The 18,274-nt window shown below is 45.4% G+C and overlaps 1 protein-coding gene and 1 long non-coding RNA gene across 16 annotated transcripts in view; one reads left to right on the plus strand and one right to left on the minus strand.

The window, feature by feature from the left end:
* Nucleotides 1-3,786: 3,786 nt before the first annotated feature.
* Thrb (thyroid hormone receptor beta) overlaps nucleotides 3,787-18,274 on the minus strand; it is a 368,302-nt gene continuing 353,814 nt past the window's right edge. For all 12 annotated transcript variants that reach the window (XM_052734047.1, XM_052734042.1, XM_052734046.1 and 9 more), the window contains 2 exons: nucleotides 11,571-11,829; nucleotides 3,787-8,478 (listed from right to left, as the gene is read on the minus strand). In XM_052734047.1, coding sequence (XP_052590007.1) covers nucleotides 8,237-8,478; nucleotides 11,571-11,829 — 501 coding nt within the window. In that variant the 3' untranslated portion in view covers nucleotides 3,787-8,236. The remainder of the gene's footprint in view (nucleotides 8,479-11,570; nucleotides 11,830-18,274) is intronic.
* On the plus strand, nucleotides 8,485-17,823 carry LOC128107739 (uncharacterized). Of its 4 annotated transcripts, none has more exons than XR_008217198.1 (5): nucleotides 8,485-8,617; nucleotides 9,064-9,197; nucleotides 9,806-9,974; nucleotides 12,001-14,471; nucleotides 14,624-17,823. It is a non-coding gene; the product is annotated as an uncharacterized LOC128107739 (long non-coding RNA). The 4 variants fall into 4 exon arrangements; XR_008217200.1 differs by having other exon boundaries at nucleotides 12,001-12,675; nucleotides 14,043-17,823; XR_008217199.1 differs by having other exon boundaries at nucleotides 12,001-12,110; nucleotides 12,578-17,823.

The following is an 18,274-nucleotide window of genomic DNA, read 5'->3' on the forward strand; positions in this document are numbered from 1 at the left end:
TTCTACTGGGTTATCATCTGGCAGCAGGCTGGCTAGACTGAAGGCTGAAGTTTTACAGAATTGGATATGGTTTATGTCTTCTTTCAACCAATGATCTGTATCATTGGAAAAGTCAGACACTGGTGTCTCTCCAGAGAAAGCCACTGGTCAACACTGGGAAACTGTTTAGGGTGACCAGTCTCCCAGTCACTTTCTTCCAGATGGCCTCATGAGGCCACCCAACTCCAAGAGAGGGGCAATTGATTTCACAGCAGGTCTGGAGTTTTCCGTGTGAGGAATAGTCATCACATCTGTTCTCATTGGCACCGCCCCCCCTGGGCTGCAGCAAACTCCACCATTGTCCACAGTGGCCTCCTCCAGCTGCTGCAGCTGGCATGGCCATAGCAATAGCAGCAGTTGCTGTCACTGCAGCCACAGTCACTGGTGGAAAGCAGGGGTGGGAGGAGGGCACAGCCCATGAGCCTGCAGGAGATCATGCAACATCTCAGGGAAGCTCGCTCCCCCTTCCATTTTAAATCTGTTTGTCCAACCAACAGAACTGACAGAAGCACACAAACAGACACATAGTCAAGACAACCAGGGGTGGCCACTATATATTCATACATCTGAACAGACCAGGGAAGTCCAGTGCCATCTCATATGGATCCTGGATGCTGGATCAGTGGCTATGACTCTCCTGACTCTCCTTTGTGTCCTAAACAGAAGGTACCATAACTAGACTTACCTCTGGAAGTGACAGATCAGGTAACTTTTGATTTTGTTCCCTTTTGGGCTGTAAGTGTCATATTCTTCTGAAGCATCAGTCAGCAATTGATCAAAGGGAGTCCTGGGGCCCTGTAACACACCAGGTTGTGCACCTCCTAAGATACCCTTGACCACTGTACTCTTACTTACTCTGAGGGGTTCTGAGACTTGAGGTCTGGTCTCTGGGGATCTCTCTGGGGCCTCCAGAAATGTTGTGAGGGATCCACCAGAGAAGACCACTCAGACACAGGTTTAAGCCAATAGAAAGTCTTTATTAGGCAGCCACTGACTACACTGGGTATTCAGGACCTCAGTGCAGTCCCAAGTCTTTCTCAGGGTGAGCTTTTACCCACAAAAACCACACCCTGGGTCAACACACCTCAATTAGCAAGGACAGTTAATCAGAAGCAGAACTACATAAGCCAAAAAAGCAAGGTTAGTACATTTAGAGACTTTCCCAGAACTATGGACTTTGATGGCTTAGGTCTTGGTTTCATTTTTGACAGGCTTTGCTGCCTCTGTGCTGGGTTCCAAGGCCTGAATGGTACTCTCACCATGGTGTCAGTTGTGCTAAGATCTGGGGACCTGTTAGATGGGTTATTAACAAAAAAGAAGAGGACGTGAAAGTGTGATGGGGAATTTGTTATAGGGTATGGAGTGAGGAGAAGAGGATTTGGGGAATATGATCAAGATTGTATGCATACATGAAATTGTTAAAGAATAAACAAAAATATAAAAAAAACCCTCTCAGTTCTTTGAAACTAAACAAGCCAGCCCCAGAAACCTATAAAGCAGGGGAAATTTGTGCTCTTATTGGATTCTTTTCATTTTGGGGCTTTCCAGTTTCATTATCAACATGATTTGATTCACCTTTTCCAAGAAATTTACCTGCACCATTCATTGCCAGTAATTTTATCATCTAAAGTTAAGAGTGATATAATAGCATGCTGTCTCCTCTTGGAAGGAAAATGCTTCTGTCATCTTGTTTCCTTATCAACACCTTTCATGACTCCTAACTTCCATTGTGATAAATTCTTCTAACATGCATTGCAGCTTTTCCAAAAGTCGACTTTCAAATGCTCATAGGACAAAATACCTTAGTGTGTGATGGTGCATGCCTTTAACGCCACCAGTTGGGGTGGAGAGAGGCAGAGGCAGGCAGATCTTTGTGAATTCAAGACCAGCCAGGGCTATACAGCAAGACTGTCCCAGAAAACAAAAACAAAAACACCTTTTGGTTAGGCCTCTAAAAGCCATTGGGATACTACATAAATGTCACAAAGAGTAATCACTCTTCATTCTATGACCTCAGTGAGTGTACTTGACATGGATCTAGTCTATTGAGGGGGTGAGGTAGCCTTTCTTCAGGTATATGTGGGTTTTTGTTGTTTTGTTTTGCAGTGGGTTAGGTGAGCAGTTTTGGAAGGTAAGCGCAAACATCACCACAGTAGGGTTGCATTGCCCTATCATCAGAAAACTCATGCTTTCTTATATGCTTTAGAGGATTAGAGGTAGAATGAAGGGGTGAAGCATGATTCCTAGGATAGAGTAGGTGTTCATATAAGGCTTGCCAGTATGATACAACCCAATATTACAGCAAAAACCTGGGGCTGGGGAGCCAAAAGTACCCAGTGTATCCTTTTAGGTGGCTGTTGGGACTCTCAAGTGCCAAGTAACCATTGAATGATGTTTTGTCAAAGTGTGGGGGAAACAGTTGAGCTTTCTGAAAACCAACTAGTAGTTCACTTACCAGGAATGTCCCTCAGGGATCGCCGGCACTCCAAATTGTGATGTGTTATTATCACAAAGGTCCTGCCTGGCTTTAGTGCAGGTAGCAAAATGAACCCTAAGAGATGTCTTCAGGGCTCAGAATACCCACTAGTAGAGTCACAAAGCCCTGAGAACACAGAGGAATGTGTGTGTCTGCTGTAAGTAAACAGCACATCTGTAGAACTCGGAGTAACACTCATGAGTGGTTTTCATCTCACCCCATCTATGTGCACTAGAAGGTCTGACTTTGTTATTTTGAAGATTTTTTTTCTTTTCTACTTGCATCTTCCTTCCTCATGGCAACTTATTGTGTGCAAGAAAATGAAAAGGAGCCGGGCGGTGGTGGCGCACGCCTTTAATCCCAGCACTCGGGAGGCAGAGCCAGGCGGATCTCTGTGAGTTCGAGGCCAGCCTGGGCTACCAAGTGAGTTCCAGGAAAAGGCGCAAAGCTACACAGAGAAACCCTGTCTCGAAAAACCAAAAAAAAAAAAAAAAAAAAAAAAAAAAAAAAAAAAAAAAAAAAAGAAAATGAAAAGGAAATTGTTAACAGCCTGAAAGAAGACCATGTCCTTCACTCTTGAACTAAGTGAAATTCCACATGGGAAAACATTTCCACTGGCCTCTACACAGTGTCAGACAATATTGAGGAAATAAAATTTCCTTGATTGAATCACTCACTGTTCTGTGGGGAAGTACCATGTCCTTGAGAACAGGAGGGTAAATTGTTAAAGTAGAAATCTGTGTCCTTAAACATAGCTGGGAGATAAATCACTCCTGGGCATTTTTTCAACGTCAAAAGAATTGATACTACTTATCCCATGACAGAGAAGCATGCACAGTGGGAACCAGAAGCCAGAAGTTCAGCTGTGGAAACTCCAGCCTTGGAGAGAAGGTTTAAACAAAGACGCTAGTTGCGGGCCTCAGCTCTCCTGTACGCAAACCCCATTTGATGCCGTTATCTTTATGGTGTTAGTTGTTGTTATCCTAAGGCACATTCTTCTCTGCTCTGGATTTTCTTTTTTGAGAACTCTAACTACCTTAATGGAGCTTCCTTAGGTATCTGCTGGATGATTTGGTGATGTCTGTTTGTCAGTCAGTCAGTCTATCTGTTTATCTCCTCCTCCTCCCTGCCCATGCTCCCTGAAGGTGAACTTGATCATCTTATCAGATGCACCGTGTATTTGAGATTCCTTCCCTGCCTCAATGCTGAGGTGGGATGAGTAGGCAGCCCTTCTATCCAGAAACATTTAAAGAAAGAGACAGGCAAATATATCCATTGTAAGCTTTTTCTTTTTTTCTTTTTTAGAATTTAAGCTTATGAGTATCTATGCCCACTATATTCATAATTACAATTTAATATCTGCATACAAAAGCTATGTAAAAATCCATTTTCCCAAATATACAAATTTTCTTTTTGGATAGTTTAAAACATTTTGATCACAGATTTCAACAATTTTAGGCTGAAAAAAATATTACCAATCTAGCAGTATCACTTAACACTGTTTGCAAAACACAAATCTTCCACTGACTGTAAACCTCTCTATTCTGTACCTTTTGTTTTTTCCTGATTCTCAGGGCATGAAACATTGTGGAAAAAAGAATCATCTTCTCTGAAGAAAGCATGGAGAACTACTTTGGCTATATGATGTCAAATGACAGATGCCAAGGTCACAACAACAACCAAAGGGAGGAAGTGGCATTGGGCCACACGAGTGCACTCATGCCCTGACGTCTCCCCATCAGCGCACCGGCCTGCCTAATGTCTCTTCCTTTGTCTCAGTGTGATCTCTTGAGTACTGTCCACATCCTCAGAGGAAAGACTCACATTTGATTGTCTTGTGCATAAGGTGGGTCAGCTTGAGCTGTGCAACAGAAAGCCACACTCAGTGTTTACCTGCACAACATTGCTCCTGAAGGCGCATTAATTAATGTGGAAACACACTAGAAATGTGTAATTTTTCATTTGCAAACATTTATACAACACAGTAAAAATTCTGTGATAAGGCCAAACCTTTTTTTCCCTAGCCTTTTTTTGTATGTGTGTGTTTTTAATGTCTTTTTTTTTCTTTTTTTAAAGATTAAAGTAAAATGTTTCAATTGTAAAAAATACACACCGGGCAAATCCTTACCTGGATAATAAATATCTACATCACAGTACAATAAAATTTCTTCTCTATAAAATTTAAATATGGATCAGTCTATCACTATCAAAAGAAACACTATGCTAACATTTCCGCATTATTAAAATAACAGGAAATTATGAGCTTATTGTAGGACCTGATGCCATCGCCATTAGAAAGGGCCAAGAGAGTCAATTGTCTGTCGTCTCTCATTTTAAGGAGGATCTGTGTTTGGTTATTCAATTAAGTTCATGAAAAAGGTTTAGCCTTACAAAACGCTGGCTACATCTCAAAAACCATAAGACTGATTTCATAATTTATGACTCATGCAGCAAAAGGTCAATATGACATGGATAGGTTTGAGTTCCACAGAATGAAGATGTCTTACTGACAATGACATGCTCTGAAGAGGCCCAGCAGGTCATGAGGCTGGGCTGGGGAGGGCTGAGTGTGAGGAGATCAAGGCTTGGGCGCCAGCCCCGCAGGTTAACGTGCAGAGTGGAGCCAGCCTCACTCTCCCCGAGATTGCACTGGGCGGAGGTGGCACTGGGGCCACAGGCGGGGGCGGGCTGGGCCGAGGCTCCAGCACACAAGCGCATCACTGAGGACGGAGGCTCACCACATTAGAAAAAGCTCAGAGGCGGCACGTGGTGTTTTCAGCAGAATCATAGAGAATAAAAGTTGTTCTTTTTCCTCCCAGTTTCTGGAAGTTCTGCACATTGACACCGAAGTGCAAAGCACACTTGAGGGAACAAACACACGTACACACACATGTGCACACACACGTCTATTGTATGTGCACAGCCTTCTCATCCATACATTGATTTGTAAGTGAGCATCCCGAGCATCCCGGTGGGTGGGATGGGCATGTTCTCCTTGACTGGAATGTCTCCCCACAGTGGGGCAGGTACGAAGGTTCTTTCCACCACATCCACTTGATTTGAAAGTCTGGACAAGATTAGAAGAAAATGCTTTTTAAAAAGAAAAGAAAAAAAGTTGGGAGCCAATTCCTCACAATCTAGTTTCATAAAACGGAGTTTCCTGGAGGGGGGCACGACTTTAGTCATTCTGATGTCCTGCTGGCCTTGTTCCTTCTGCCAGAAGACTGAAGCTTGCATATCTTATTCAGTAGGAATGCTCAGCCTCCAGCACGCTTGCTAGAGCTGGGTCTGCCCCTTGAAGGTGAACTTTTACAGAGTGAGGATAACGTGCTGGGGCTGACTGGACGGCTGAGGATTGGGCTTGTGCCCCGTGGTGGTTAATCCCTAAGGCACCCTCAATGACCCCGGTCCAAAGTCCTGTACTAATGCTGGAATCCAGGTGTCTGATGTCCTTCAGAAGCCATCGGAATCAGGAAACTTCCTCAGAAACTCTTCTGTCCTAGCAGAGTGTGAGCCTGTGCGGGACTCACCGGCCGGCCTCCCTCCCTCGCCTTTTGGGAGAACTTGCCTCACAGCAAGCTTGTTTTTATTGTCTGGACAGAGGTCCTCCAGGAGAGTTGACAGAGAGAACAGATGTTTAATGAAGTTTGTGAGGGAGGAGGCCGGCTACAGGCTGCCTGGAAAAGCAAACCCTCACTGGATGTTTAAACATGAATCTATGGGGCTTCTTGCTTCTATTTTAATATCTACACCAAGTCCACAGAGCGTTCTCATTTTCTTTACCTGGGAAGTCGGTCTTTAGCACACAGACGTGCCTTCCCCCTAGACTATTTCCACAGGCTCTGGAGATGTTGAGCACTGCGCCTCTCCTCTCCCAAGGCCATTCTGCCTTCTTCTGAGTCAAACTCTTATTTTGAATAAAAGCCAGATACATTTCTCAGTTGTGAATGGGCCTTTCCTTTTGTCTGATAAAGGCAACACGTTTGAATATGAAAGGAATCTTTCAAGGACACTCCCCACCCCTTTACTGGAAGGTCATAAACAGAGAAAATAAGAGGGATTTTAGATTGACTTATTTACCCAGTTAGAAAACTGAAACTGTGAGGTTCTAAACTGACCAGGCGGCCAAGCACAAACTAGAACTCAGGGGCCCTGACTTCCAGGGAGGCCAAGTGTGCTCCAAAGTCTAATGAATGCAAGTGCGTGTCCTCAGTCTTCACAGTGACTTCCTTTCCTTTGTTTTTAGGTAAGTCTTGCTGATATGGCTTGTTTCCCCTGGTATTTCCAGGATAAGGCAGTGACAGGCAGGCAAAGGAGTAGTTCATACTGCTATGTCAGTGAAGAACGGGGTACATTCAGTGGCATGGGTACATTCTTTGCCCGTTTGCAGTAAGTTGTTACTACTTGTTTCTCAGGAACGTCTACTGTACGCTAGTCATTGGGGGTAGGCTGGGCAGCAAAGGTAACTGGGTTCTTATGCATGGTCTGCCGTTGTTTTATGAGGACGGTTTGCCCGTGTAATGATGTTTAAGCTATAGAAGAATTAGTGTTTAGAGAGAGTCAAACTGCTTAGTACCACAGACTGTAGTGGGGAGGTGAGGGGCTGGGAGAGAATTGTGAATAAAGTAAAGCTCTTACGGATCCAAGACCAGTGAAAGCATCCTCCAGCCATGGGACAGCCTTCTCCATGACAGCCCATGAGTAGTGCATTTCCTTTGGATCAGAATATTCCTGCACTGATCTTGCCCAGGGATTTTTCCAAACAAGACTGGAATTTCAACACGTGTGTCTCTCCCCGATCAGAAGTTCTAATGCATCGGGAAGTGACATCCCAGCCCAAAGGACAACCTGGATAAAGACCTCTGTGAGCTGGGGAAAGGACTGGTTCAGAGCCACCACAGAGACAACGGCACTCTGTAAACAGGCTTGAGCTTTGTGGAAATGGCTTGTGAATCTATGTAAGCTGTGGAGACACCTTCCTGCTCGAGGTAATACCACTTGCATTTTGGAAACTATGCTTGTAACATTGATGGAGATTTCCCAGCTCTATGGGCATGCTGAGAAAAAGACTCTCCTTGTGGCCTCAAACCAGCCAAGTCTTCAAGTCATGCTCTGTCCAACTTGAAGTAAATCACCAGGTTACAAAAGGCCACAGGAAGGAAAGCTGACTGATTATGGTGTGGCTATTCCTGCACATTCCAAGTCATGCTGCTTGGAGAGTCAGGGTGCTGGAAATGGTGAGCTCCTAGGTAGAATCTGCTTCTAACCCTTACACTCTGAAAGCCACACCCAACCCGAGGGGGCCTGGGCTCTGCCAGCTTCGCCCTGCGCACATCAGAACTGGATCAGGATGACTGCGGTCGTGGCTTTAAGGCTTCTTTAGTTTTCTGCAGTGCCGTTTGACTTGCTTGAGTCTCCGACCAGGGACAGATGGGAGCTGGTGATGGCTGGTGCTGGTGAGATAATGAGTATCCCCCACTCCCCCTGCACTGCTGTAAACCCTTCAAAGCATTCACACTAAGGACTGGAGAACAAATGCGACAGTTACAAAGACCCACATTCAAGAGACAGTTTCCGTCTCTGCCTAGGTGACCCACTGACTCCGGATGACCCCACCCGACAGACACAAAGCAACAAGGAAACAACAACACAAAGAGCCAGAGGTGGAATGAAACGACATCCAGTAGCGCTGCAGGAATGACGAGAACCTGCCCAGTCCTCTTAGTCCTCGAATACTTCCAAGAACAGAGGGGGGAAGAGCTCCGTGGGGCACTCCACCTTCATGTGCAGGAAGCGGCTGGCATGACAGGCTCCAATCATCCGCAGGTCTGTCACCTTCATCAGGAGCTTGGGCCAAAAGTGTGTCACGTGGTGCTTTCGGTAATTGATATAGTGTTCAAAGGCCAGCAGGAAACTGTCTTGGTATTTCTCAATTCTCTCAACACAGGCCAGCCCTGGGCGATCTGAGGGGAGGAAGAAGATGGACATGAGTTCAGAGGTGGAAGGAGGGAGCTTGTCTGGTTCAGTTCCAGATCTGGGGACTTCACTGCTTCCAGGATTGAGTGAGAATGTGGCATGGACTGTAGAATACCAGGAGCCAAGGTGACAGTTGAAATGGATAGCTTTGGTGTGGGATGCAGTGTTGATGGGATGCAGTGTTAAAATGGATAGCTTGGGTGGGGTTGGGGTGCAGTACTGAGATGGACAGATCTGGTGGGGTGGTGTGCACCGTTGATTGACAGATCTGGTGGGGGTGGGATGCAGTGTTGATGGACAGATCTGGTGGGGTGGCGTGCAGTGTTGATGGACAGATCTGGTGGGGGTGGGATGCAGTGTTGATGGACAGATCTGGTGGGGTGGGATGCAGTGTTGATTGACAGATCTGGTGGGGTGGCGTGCAGTGTTGATGGACAGATCTGGTGGGGTGGCGTGCAGTGTTGATGGACAGATCTGGTGGGGGTGGGGTGTGGCTTTACTTCCTGGCAGCCACAAGGTGAGCAACTTCATTTACCCCATGCTTCCTATCATGGTGCACTTCCTCACCACAGACCTGAAAGCAATGGAGCCAGGCTACTACAGACACAGTGGAGCCAGTCAACTGTGGACACAGTGGAGCCAGGCTACTGCGGACACACTGGAGCCAGGCTACTGCGGACACAGCCCTCTGGAACCATGAGCCAAGGTAAAACTTCCATTCCTCAAATTGGTTTTATGGAATGTTTTATCACAGTGATATAAAAACAGACACAGCTGCCATCCCTACCAGTTCCCTTCCATTATTGACTTATTCCAGATGAAATATCTTATTCTACAGTAATAAAATCCATTTTTCATAAACAGATGATAACTATGAAAACAAATGCATGGAGAAAAACTTATTGAATAATAAAAGGTTTTTTATTAAAGGCAAGGGTTCTTGCTGAAGATTTTATGTCCTTGAGCCCTTTTTTTTTTTTGTTAAAAATAGTGTAGAAAGGATTGGAGAGGTGTTACAGTCAGACTAGCATCATTCTCTCTCTCTTTCTCTCTCTCTCTGACTTATTTAGGGCTTACAGTCAGAAGAAATTACAGAAAACATAGCTTTCTCCCTATGTAAGTCAACATTATTTAAAAGTGTCTTTGTACCAATAATGACTTAGCTAAAACTTGCTTTCATTCCCTCCATGAATATAGTTCCCACATGCATTCCATTTCCATTTTAATGGGTCACTTTAGAGAGAGACTGTATTACAAAGGCAGCCCATAGAGAGGCTCCCAATTTTGTTTCTCTGAATTCTCTATTTCCTGAAGGATGCAGGCTCAAGTGACCAGGGCCCTGGTTGTAGCCTGGACACCAGCTGTGCAGTTCTCCCACTGTGTGAACTTTCTCCAGATGGGTGCCAATCTCATGAAGCCACGAATGTCCTTGTAGAATAAGTCTGGAAGCAATAATTTTATGTTGCATATGGAATCACGTGAGGTAACATTGAATTTGTGGGATTCTATTGGTTAAAAGCAAGTCACAGGGAAGGGGGTCACACAGGGTGAGAACAGCAGATACTGGGAAAACGGAGTCCCCTGAAGTCTTTCCAAAGTCACCAAGAGAGTTCAGTGTGCCATTCTGTCTATATTTGAAAATTTGCACAAAATAAGTTTCAATATTATTGCTTTTAAAATATCTTCCATATCTATACTTTATGTAAGAAATGAATTTCTAGATCAGCTTAAAAATACTTAGCAAGCTTCAACTCAATAAAGAATTCTCAAGGTGTCTGTGACCCGGGTTTTGTGGCTATGTTTAGCCACATATCCAATAAACCTTTTTTGGAGTCTACTGGGCACTGGTTAGACACATCTATGACCTCAAAGTATAGCTAGACCAGAGGGAGCTGTGGGTAAGTTAAGCAGATAGACAGAACAGAATGGCAAAACGTTCTGAAATGCAGAGGCCGACCTGAAGTCATTGTCTGTATTTCGAGGCTTCCCTTAAACAACGCGGTGTTCTTTGCATTTATTTATCATGACATAAACAAAAAGAGGAGAGTGTCAGCTCTGCCATTAAACCTCCACTGTCGGGAGCTGGAGTTCTGACAGGCAGCGGAGCTGGTAGGTTAAAGACATCATGTCCTCCCGGCCGGGTGAATGGTGAGGGAGAATGTTGAGTGGGGGCTGGAGCTAGGACAAGCTGGCAAATAGAATATGGCTGAAGGGACACACTGGGACTTAAATCTGGGGGGGCTTCTGCTTTCATGTGCTTGAAGGCCTCTCTCTTGGGACCCAGCAGCTTGTAAGAAGTCTGAGTACTCTTTGAGGAAAGGCTGCTAGGAGAGACTTGCGCAGTTGTGTTCCACGTCTCAGCTCCAGCTCTGCTTGTCTTGGATATCTTAAGCACTCGGCTTGGGATTGGTGTGCTGCATAGTGAGAGGAAACTAAAACTTGAGCCGTGTGTTCCACAGGATGGTGCCATCACTCATAGCCAGACTTAGCACAGGCAAAGCCAGAAGCAAGCAGGGGTGGATGAATTGTCTGCTCAAAGGGGATCATTTTATAGGATTTCCATTGCCTCTGCTCCCATTTTCTCTATCTGAACTGGGTACCATGCCAAGAGTTACACCGTGCCTTAGCTAATCTTCACAGTAATACAGTGAGGCAAATATTCTAATTTCAATTTTATTTAGAGATAATGCAAACTCAGGCAGCTGGATGATAACATGCTGGTTGGGGCTTAATATGAATGTTTTGTGGGTGAGGTGGGCATCTGAAGCTAGCTCTGTCAGAATCCAAGGCCAACAGAACATACACTTCGGAAAAACTACAGCGACGACTGTTTCCATAAACGGTTTCAAAGAAGAGCTGAGTAAGAGGCCAGTGTGGGCTCTGTAGTGAGTTTCAGGCCAGTCAGAGCCGTACAGCATCAGACTCTTGACATCCTACATTCAGTTCCCTGTCCACTGACCCCTGTAGTCCCTTGCTGACAGAGAGCCAGCTAAGACTCTAAAGCTAAGGGGAGACAGAGCACCCACTGAGAGCTCTGAGTTAGCACCTGGCCCCAGAGGCTCTTTTCGCAGCCACCCACCTGAAGACATCAGCAGGACAGCCTGAAGCAGGGCAACTTCCGTGTCATCCAGGTTGAAAGAGGACAGAGACATGCCCAGGTCAAAGATGGCGTCCGACACCACCCCGAGACCCCCATTTTTAAGCTGGCCCCGCGTCACTGCCATTTCCCCGTTCAAGGTTAGAGTCTCGCTCTCTGGGTCGTAGCGCACAGCAGCTCGAAGGGACATGATCTCCATGCAGCAGCCTTTGAGGAGGATGATCTGGTCTTCACAGGGCAGCTGAAAAGAAGCAGGCACATCAGCACAGATCAAGAAGACAAGGGCCAGCCATGGTGCTGGCAAAGCAACTGAACAGCCTCTGTGACCAACCTATGTCTGCGTTCTCTGAGCCTTCATACTCTACCTGGGGGACACTTACAACCATCTTTTTACTGATTTGTTTTGAGACAGTGTCTCCCTGTGGAGTGTTGGCTGACTTGGAACTCACTATGTAGACTAAACTGGCCTAAAACCTGAGGCAATGCTCCCGCCTCTGCCTCAAAACTGTGGACTGACTACAGGTATGTAAAATAATGCCCAGACTTCAATTACTAATTAAAAAATGTATATGAGTGTTTTTCTTGCATGTATGTCTGTGAACCAGAAGAGGTCATTGGATCCCCTAGAACTAGAGGTATAGATGATTGTAAGCTGTCATGTGGGCGCTGGGTCTTGCGCCTAGGTCCTCTGGGAGTGCAGCCAGTATTCTTAACTGCTGAGTCTCCAGCCCTGCCAACCACTATTTTTAAAACCCCAAACTGATTAATCTCAGCAGTTTACATTTCTTTTACCACAGGCCTCCGACTGGTGTAACAGTCACACAGAAGAAGCCTCTGTTAGCCACCCCTTTGTTTGGGAGTTTGTACTGTGGTTATACTTGAAAGTGGCACTGAGCACGGTTCATGCCTCATCTTTTTTATCGTTGGGTAGCTCCATAATTACCTGCTGACTCTGCACAGCTAACAGCGTGCTTTTCTGTGTTTTGAAGGAAATTTGCTTCCAAGTACCTCAAGAGGTGCAAAACTAGAAGGCTGCAGCCAGATGGAGTGACCAAGGCGACCCAGAGACATACAAGTTTTGCTCATGGTAACCAGCAACTCAAGGGCAGAGGTGAAGCCAGAATTCGGATGTCATGGCTCCCATGTTTCTATTCTTGGGGACAGATACCAGAGTCAATGGACAAGCAATGTCTTTTTGCTCAGATTTCAGGGCCATTTAGAGTTCATTTGGTCACCATGTTAATCAGAGTTTATGATAATAGGCTAAATCAACTTTATAACAGAACTCTGTATGGCAGAATAGTGAAAATAAAAATTTGTTTTCTGGTGTAGGAGAGAAAGTTCAAGAAGAATTCAATGTCAAATCATTTGAAAGGGTCTGAGTAACTGTGACAACTTGGGTTTCATGCCAAGATTTACACAGTCATTTTAGTTAAACTTCACAGTAATACAGTAATGGACATTCTAGTTTTCACATTCATGCACATGAAAAACAGGCATTCAAAGTATAACATGCCAGTGTATGGGTGGCACAGGGATGTTTTGTAGGTGAGGCTGGGAGTTGAAACTAGCTCTATCACAATTCAAGACCAACACACACTTCTCAATTCCTCAGCTATGGTGAAATTTCCATAAACATTGAATGTGTAAATTTCACATGTCTAAGTCTTCCATGAAACTGGTGCAGCCTCTTTTTGGAGATGGGAACTTGTTGTGAAATACTAGTTGAAGATATGTTACATTCCTTTGTGCTGTGGAATATTTGTTTAATGATGCAAAGATGTGTTGCCCTCTTTCATGTTGCATTTGTTTAACTTTGTGAAGCTGTGTTACTTTGCCTGTCTAAAACACCTGATTGGTCTAATAAAGAACTGAATGGCCAATAGCAAGGCAGGAGAGAGAAATAGGTGGGGTTGGCAGGCAGAGAGAATAAATAGGAGGAGAACAAGAAGAGGAGGAGAGAAAAAAAGAGGAGAGGAAGATGTCAGGGGTCGCCTAGCAACACAGCAGTCAATGGAGTAAGAAGGAAAGAAAGAGGCATAGAATAAAACAAGGTAAAAGTCCAAGGCAAAAGGTAGGTGGGATAATTTAAGTTAAGAAAAGCTGGCTAGAAACAAGCCAAGCTAAGGACAGACATTCATAAGTAAGAATAAGTCTCCATGTCTTTATTTGGGAGCTGGGTGGCGGGTCTCCAAAGAGTGAAGAGTGAAAAAAAAAAAAAAAAAAAACTACAGGAACTCTCAACTAGTCTAGTTTAGGTTACTGTATGAAACTAAAAACAAACCTACAATCCCACTGAGCTGCGTGGAAGACACTGAGCAGTCCACACTCCTGTTCACTACTCAAGTTACAGTACCATTTCAACTCTAAACTGCTTATATTTCTCTACCAGAAAAGGGATCCATGCCTATCAATTCTGCTATTGTACTCACTTAGTGACTTGTTTTTGTTTAGGTCCTGACTTGTACTCCTAATTATATCCTTGGATTCCTGACTCAAGAAGGAGTTGGAAGTGGGAAGCCTGAGCTTGGTTGCAGACAGCAGCAGGGCAGGCTGGAGAGAACAGAGTGGAACCCATTTCAACTCCTCCAGGATTCTTTGTGGGATCCTCAGGTGCAGCCTGTGGGTCCCACCTCAGTGTTTTCCAAGCTCCCAGGTGATGCTTACACTAAGTACTGAGCCCACTCTTGAGAAGAACCATTCAGCAGTAATATGAAATCTCTCTCCCCACCTTCCTTTCCCTCCTTCCCGCCATCCATCCCTCCCCTCTTTCCTTCTTTTCTTATTTTGGAACAGGGTCTTACAGAGTCTAAGTTGACCTCAAACCCCCTATGTAGCTGACGTTGAACCCAAACTTTGGATGCCCTTGCCTCTCTTTCCCAGGTATGTACCACTGTGCCTAGTTGATGTGCTGGGGGATCAACCCAGAGCTAGGTAAACACTCTACCAGAAAAGCCACACACATCTCCATTCCCCAGCATTGCAAAATTTCTAATTAGATAAAACTCAGTTATTTTCTTTTACATGTTATGAAGTCTGTGAACTTGGACTGGCCAGCAAGCCTTACAGATAAAGTGCTGAAGACTGGTTCAAATTCAGATAGAAGCCAAGGAAGCATTTGCAAAGCATCATCAGTGGTTTAGAAACTGGTCCAGATGCCTTAGAATGGTCTGCAGGATTCTGGTGCGATCTGAAAGGATGTGGGCAAACATCTCAGAGGCACTCGCCACATGCTCTCTCTGTGAAAGAGTGGCCTGACAGGCCGTCACAGGGCCTCAGTCCTGTGTCCCCTAGAAGATCACCTGGCTGATGGGCACAGATGACACACTTCAGCAGGGGTTCCTGTGAGGCAGCTCTGCTGACAGAGCTCACAAAGCCTGCCCTGGTGGACGACGAGCCATGTTGGGCAGTCAGCAGGATTTTAGCAGAATAAGGACCACAGTTCAAATGGCAGATGCATTAAACTGCCTCTGCTAAGAGACCGCCCTCGATAACCATGGGGAGCTCAGGGCCCACAAAGTTCATCTTCCGCTTTTGGGCTTCTGAGAGGATGAAAGTCCAGCAGAAGCCTAGAAGACCCTGAATGCTTATAACATGCTGTAAAAATGTGTTTTTCTTTCTTTCTTTTTTTTTTTTTTGAAAATTTGAGATGAAACCATACCAGCATTAAAAAAGATGTAATCCTGATGGGGAAATATGTTTCTGACAGGAACTTGGAAGAGTAAGCTAGCTATAGTCCTGGCTTGGAAAATTTCAAGCAGCCTTTTACCCACAGCATTGAGTTAAGTGCATGCTGGTTGCTGTGGGTGGAGGTAGATTCTTCCTTTTCTTCTTCATAAATTATCTCGAATGTCTCTTCAGTGATTTATACAAATTTTATATTAAAAAATTAACATTAAAATTTGGTGGTCGTTGGAAGAGCACTTGCTATGTGACTGGCAGGCCAGCTTGAGGTGGCTAACTTAATTTTTTATTTTTATTTTATGTGCATTGGTATGTTGCCTGCATGTGTGTCTGTGTGAGGGTGTTGGATCACATGGACCTGGAGTTACAGAAGTTGTGAGCTGTCATATGGGTGCTAGGAATTGAACCCGGGGCCTCTGGAAGAGCCACCAGTGCTATTAACCGACCGTTAAGCCATCCCACTAGCCCCAAAGTGGCAAACGGGGGGGCGGGGAGAGGGGGGAGAGGGAGAGGAGCCAAGAACAGAGAGAACCAGCCCAACAAGTGAGAAGGGCAGTGGCAGAGTCAGTGAGAGAGGGGAGACAGGTTCCTGGAGGACAGGCACATGCTGAAGACCTCAAGAGGGGAGAGAACTCCCTGGTCCTTCAGCTACATACCTGGGACTTGCTCTTAGAAATGAGCACTGTGAACCGGGTGTGGTCATCAGAATATTCACTGTGGCCTGTTTTATTAATGGAAAAATGGAAATGGATGGCAGGTCCAATAAGAATGAGCCCAAATGATGGTGGAGCAGATTTTTGGAATGCCATGTGACCATCAAAGTCACCTTGTAAAAGGATTTGTAAATGATATCCTACCATTGAGAATAACCTGATATCCTGGGCTGTGCAGGTCACAGTGTTTCTAATTCTTGGTGCTTATTATGGGGTTCATTTTGTTCATGAGATGCATCCTTATAGCTGGGTCCATTTCTCTTATAAAATGTTAAAGAACAGTTTTAATAAGTCGAAAGTAGGTCTTGGTGTATTAGCAAATTTTACATTTTATATATATATATATGAATGTATGCATGCATGTGTAAATGTGTATATAGCAGATAAACATTTGCTCCTAACTATGGGCAGTGCTATTTTGTGGCTATGGATTATCACTGTTAACTTTAACTGTAAGGGTGATACAGCCTAGCGTCACCTGAAAAGAGATTTAACCGAGTATCCATCCTTATCAGGTTGGTTTGTGGGCATGTCTGTGAGGGATGGTTTTGATTGTTAACTGATAGAGAAGGGCCCAGCCCACTGTGGGCAGTACCATTCTCTAGGCAGGTGGTCTTGGCCTTATATAGAAACTAGTTAAGTATGAGCCTGTGAGCAAAACAGTAAGCAGTGTTCCTTCATGGTTCCTGGCTTCAAGTTCCTGCCCTGACTTTCCTCAGTGATGAACTGTGACCTAGAAGTGTACATCAAATAATCCATTTCTCCCCCCAAGTTTCTTTTGATCATGTTCATCACAGCAATTGAAAGGAAGCTAGAACAGGTACTATTTTTGTCCATCCTCTAGAATGTTCATAAATGTTACTTTAAAAACGTCAAAGGTCAGAAGGAGGCAAATGCTTTCTCTGTCTCAGTTCCTATCCTTAGGCCACCGCTCTGTCCTTCTGGGTCTGGCTTCTATGGACACTCAAAAACAGGCAATAAGAAATTTCCCCATCCGGTATCTGAGGTCCCTCTCACTCCAGCTGGGTTGTCCTTACTGCAAACTCACAACATAGATGAGCTGGAAGTTAAGGCAGCAGATGGTCATCCTAGACAAGGAGACTTGGATCTCTCAGCTGAGGCAGAACTGCAGTCACTCCCAAAGCTTACAGAAGAGCTTCACTGCTGTCTGTGATGTCTCCACATGCTAACTTTCTGGGCCTCCTTGAAGGTGTGAGAGCAACAGAATTTCACAAAGGGAGAAGTTCTCCAGGAGACACAATCAGCCCTAGAGGGTTCAGAAAGCCAGAGGCAGGACAGAGATGTCCTGATGAAGCTGAGAAGCGGAGTCAGTGCAGCCTGCACATGGTGCTTGAACCTGAGCTCCATTCCCAGAACGCACGTTTTTTACTTTTTAAAGTCAGGCATGGTGGCACCAACCTGTAATCCTAGGGCGGGGGAGGAAGAGACAGACAGACTGCCGAAGCTGGCTGGTTGGTTAGCCTAGCCTACTCGGCAAGTTCCAGAGAGACAGAGAGAAGAAATAGCAGCATGGTTAGCTGAAACGTGTTCAGTGCTTGTTACTCAGGCAGGGCAGAGGGACAGCGTTTTACATGTGTGGCCCGATCTGAACGTCCCGCGTGCCCTAAGAGATACCACTGCCGGTCTCGTAGAAGGATGATATGACCCAGGCCAGAAGACGGCAACACACATGCTGAGGATTCTGGCCACACCCTGCAGTGCTTTTGTTCTCACCTGCTGCAAGATGAGGCTGTCAAAATGAGGCAGGAAGTGAGCTGAGGTGAGGTAGAGAGGTGCTGAGGGAGGGAGGGAGTATCCCTGAGGGGAAGCATGGCTCTGGCGGGGGGGGGGGTGGGTGGGGGGGGGTGGGGGGGGGTGGGGGGGTGGGTGAGTTTTTATGCCCCAAGAGGGCAAGGGAATGCACTGGTAGGAAACAGGGAAGCTCTACAGAGACAATAAGAGTCTTGCGCTGTGAGGGCCATTTGACTTCAGTTCTTCTGGACTAAGAATCAACCGCACAGCCATCTCTCTGGAATATTCTGTAGAAGGGGCATAGATTAAGTTCAAACCTTGGCAACCCACTCGATAAGCTAATTTTGTCTGTCTCCCAGAGCTGGCTGAAGGCACAATTGCAAGGCCAGCCTTCCTTTTCTTTTGACAGTACTGGGGATAGATCCTAGGCCACGCATCCAAGGCCAATGCTCTACCACCGAGCTGCAGCCCTGCAGGCATTCTTGTTTTACACGGACTCTGCTTTCCTACCATGAAGTTCTGCTGATTGCTGTTAAA

Source organism: Peromyscus californicus, unplaced genomic scaffold (assembly GCF_007827085.1).
Source record: "Peromyscus californicus insignis strain IS unplaced genomic scaffold, ASM782708v3 Scaffold_12__1_contigs__length_115047231, whole genome shotgun sequence".
NCBI classification, from domain to species: Eukaryota; Metazoa; Chordata; class Mammalia; order Rodentia; family Cricetidae; genus Peromyscus; species Peromyscus californicus.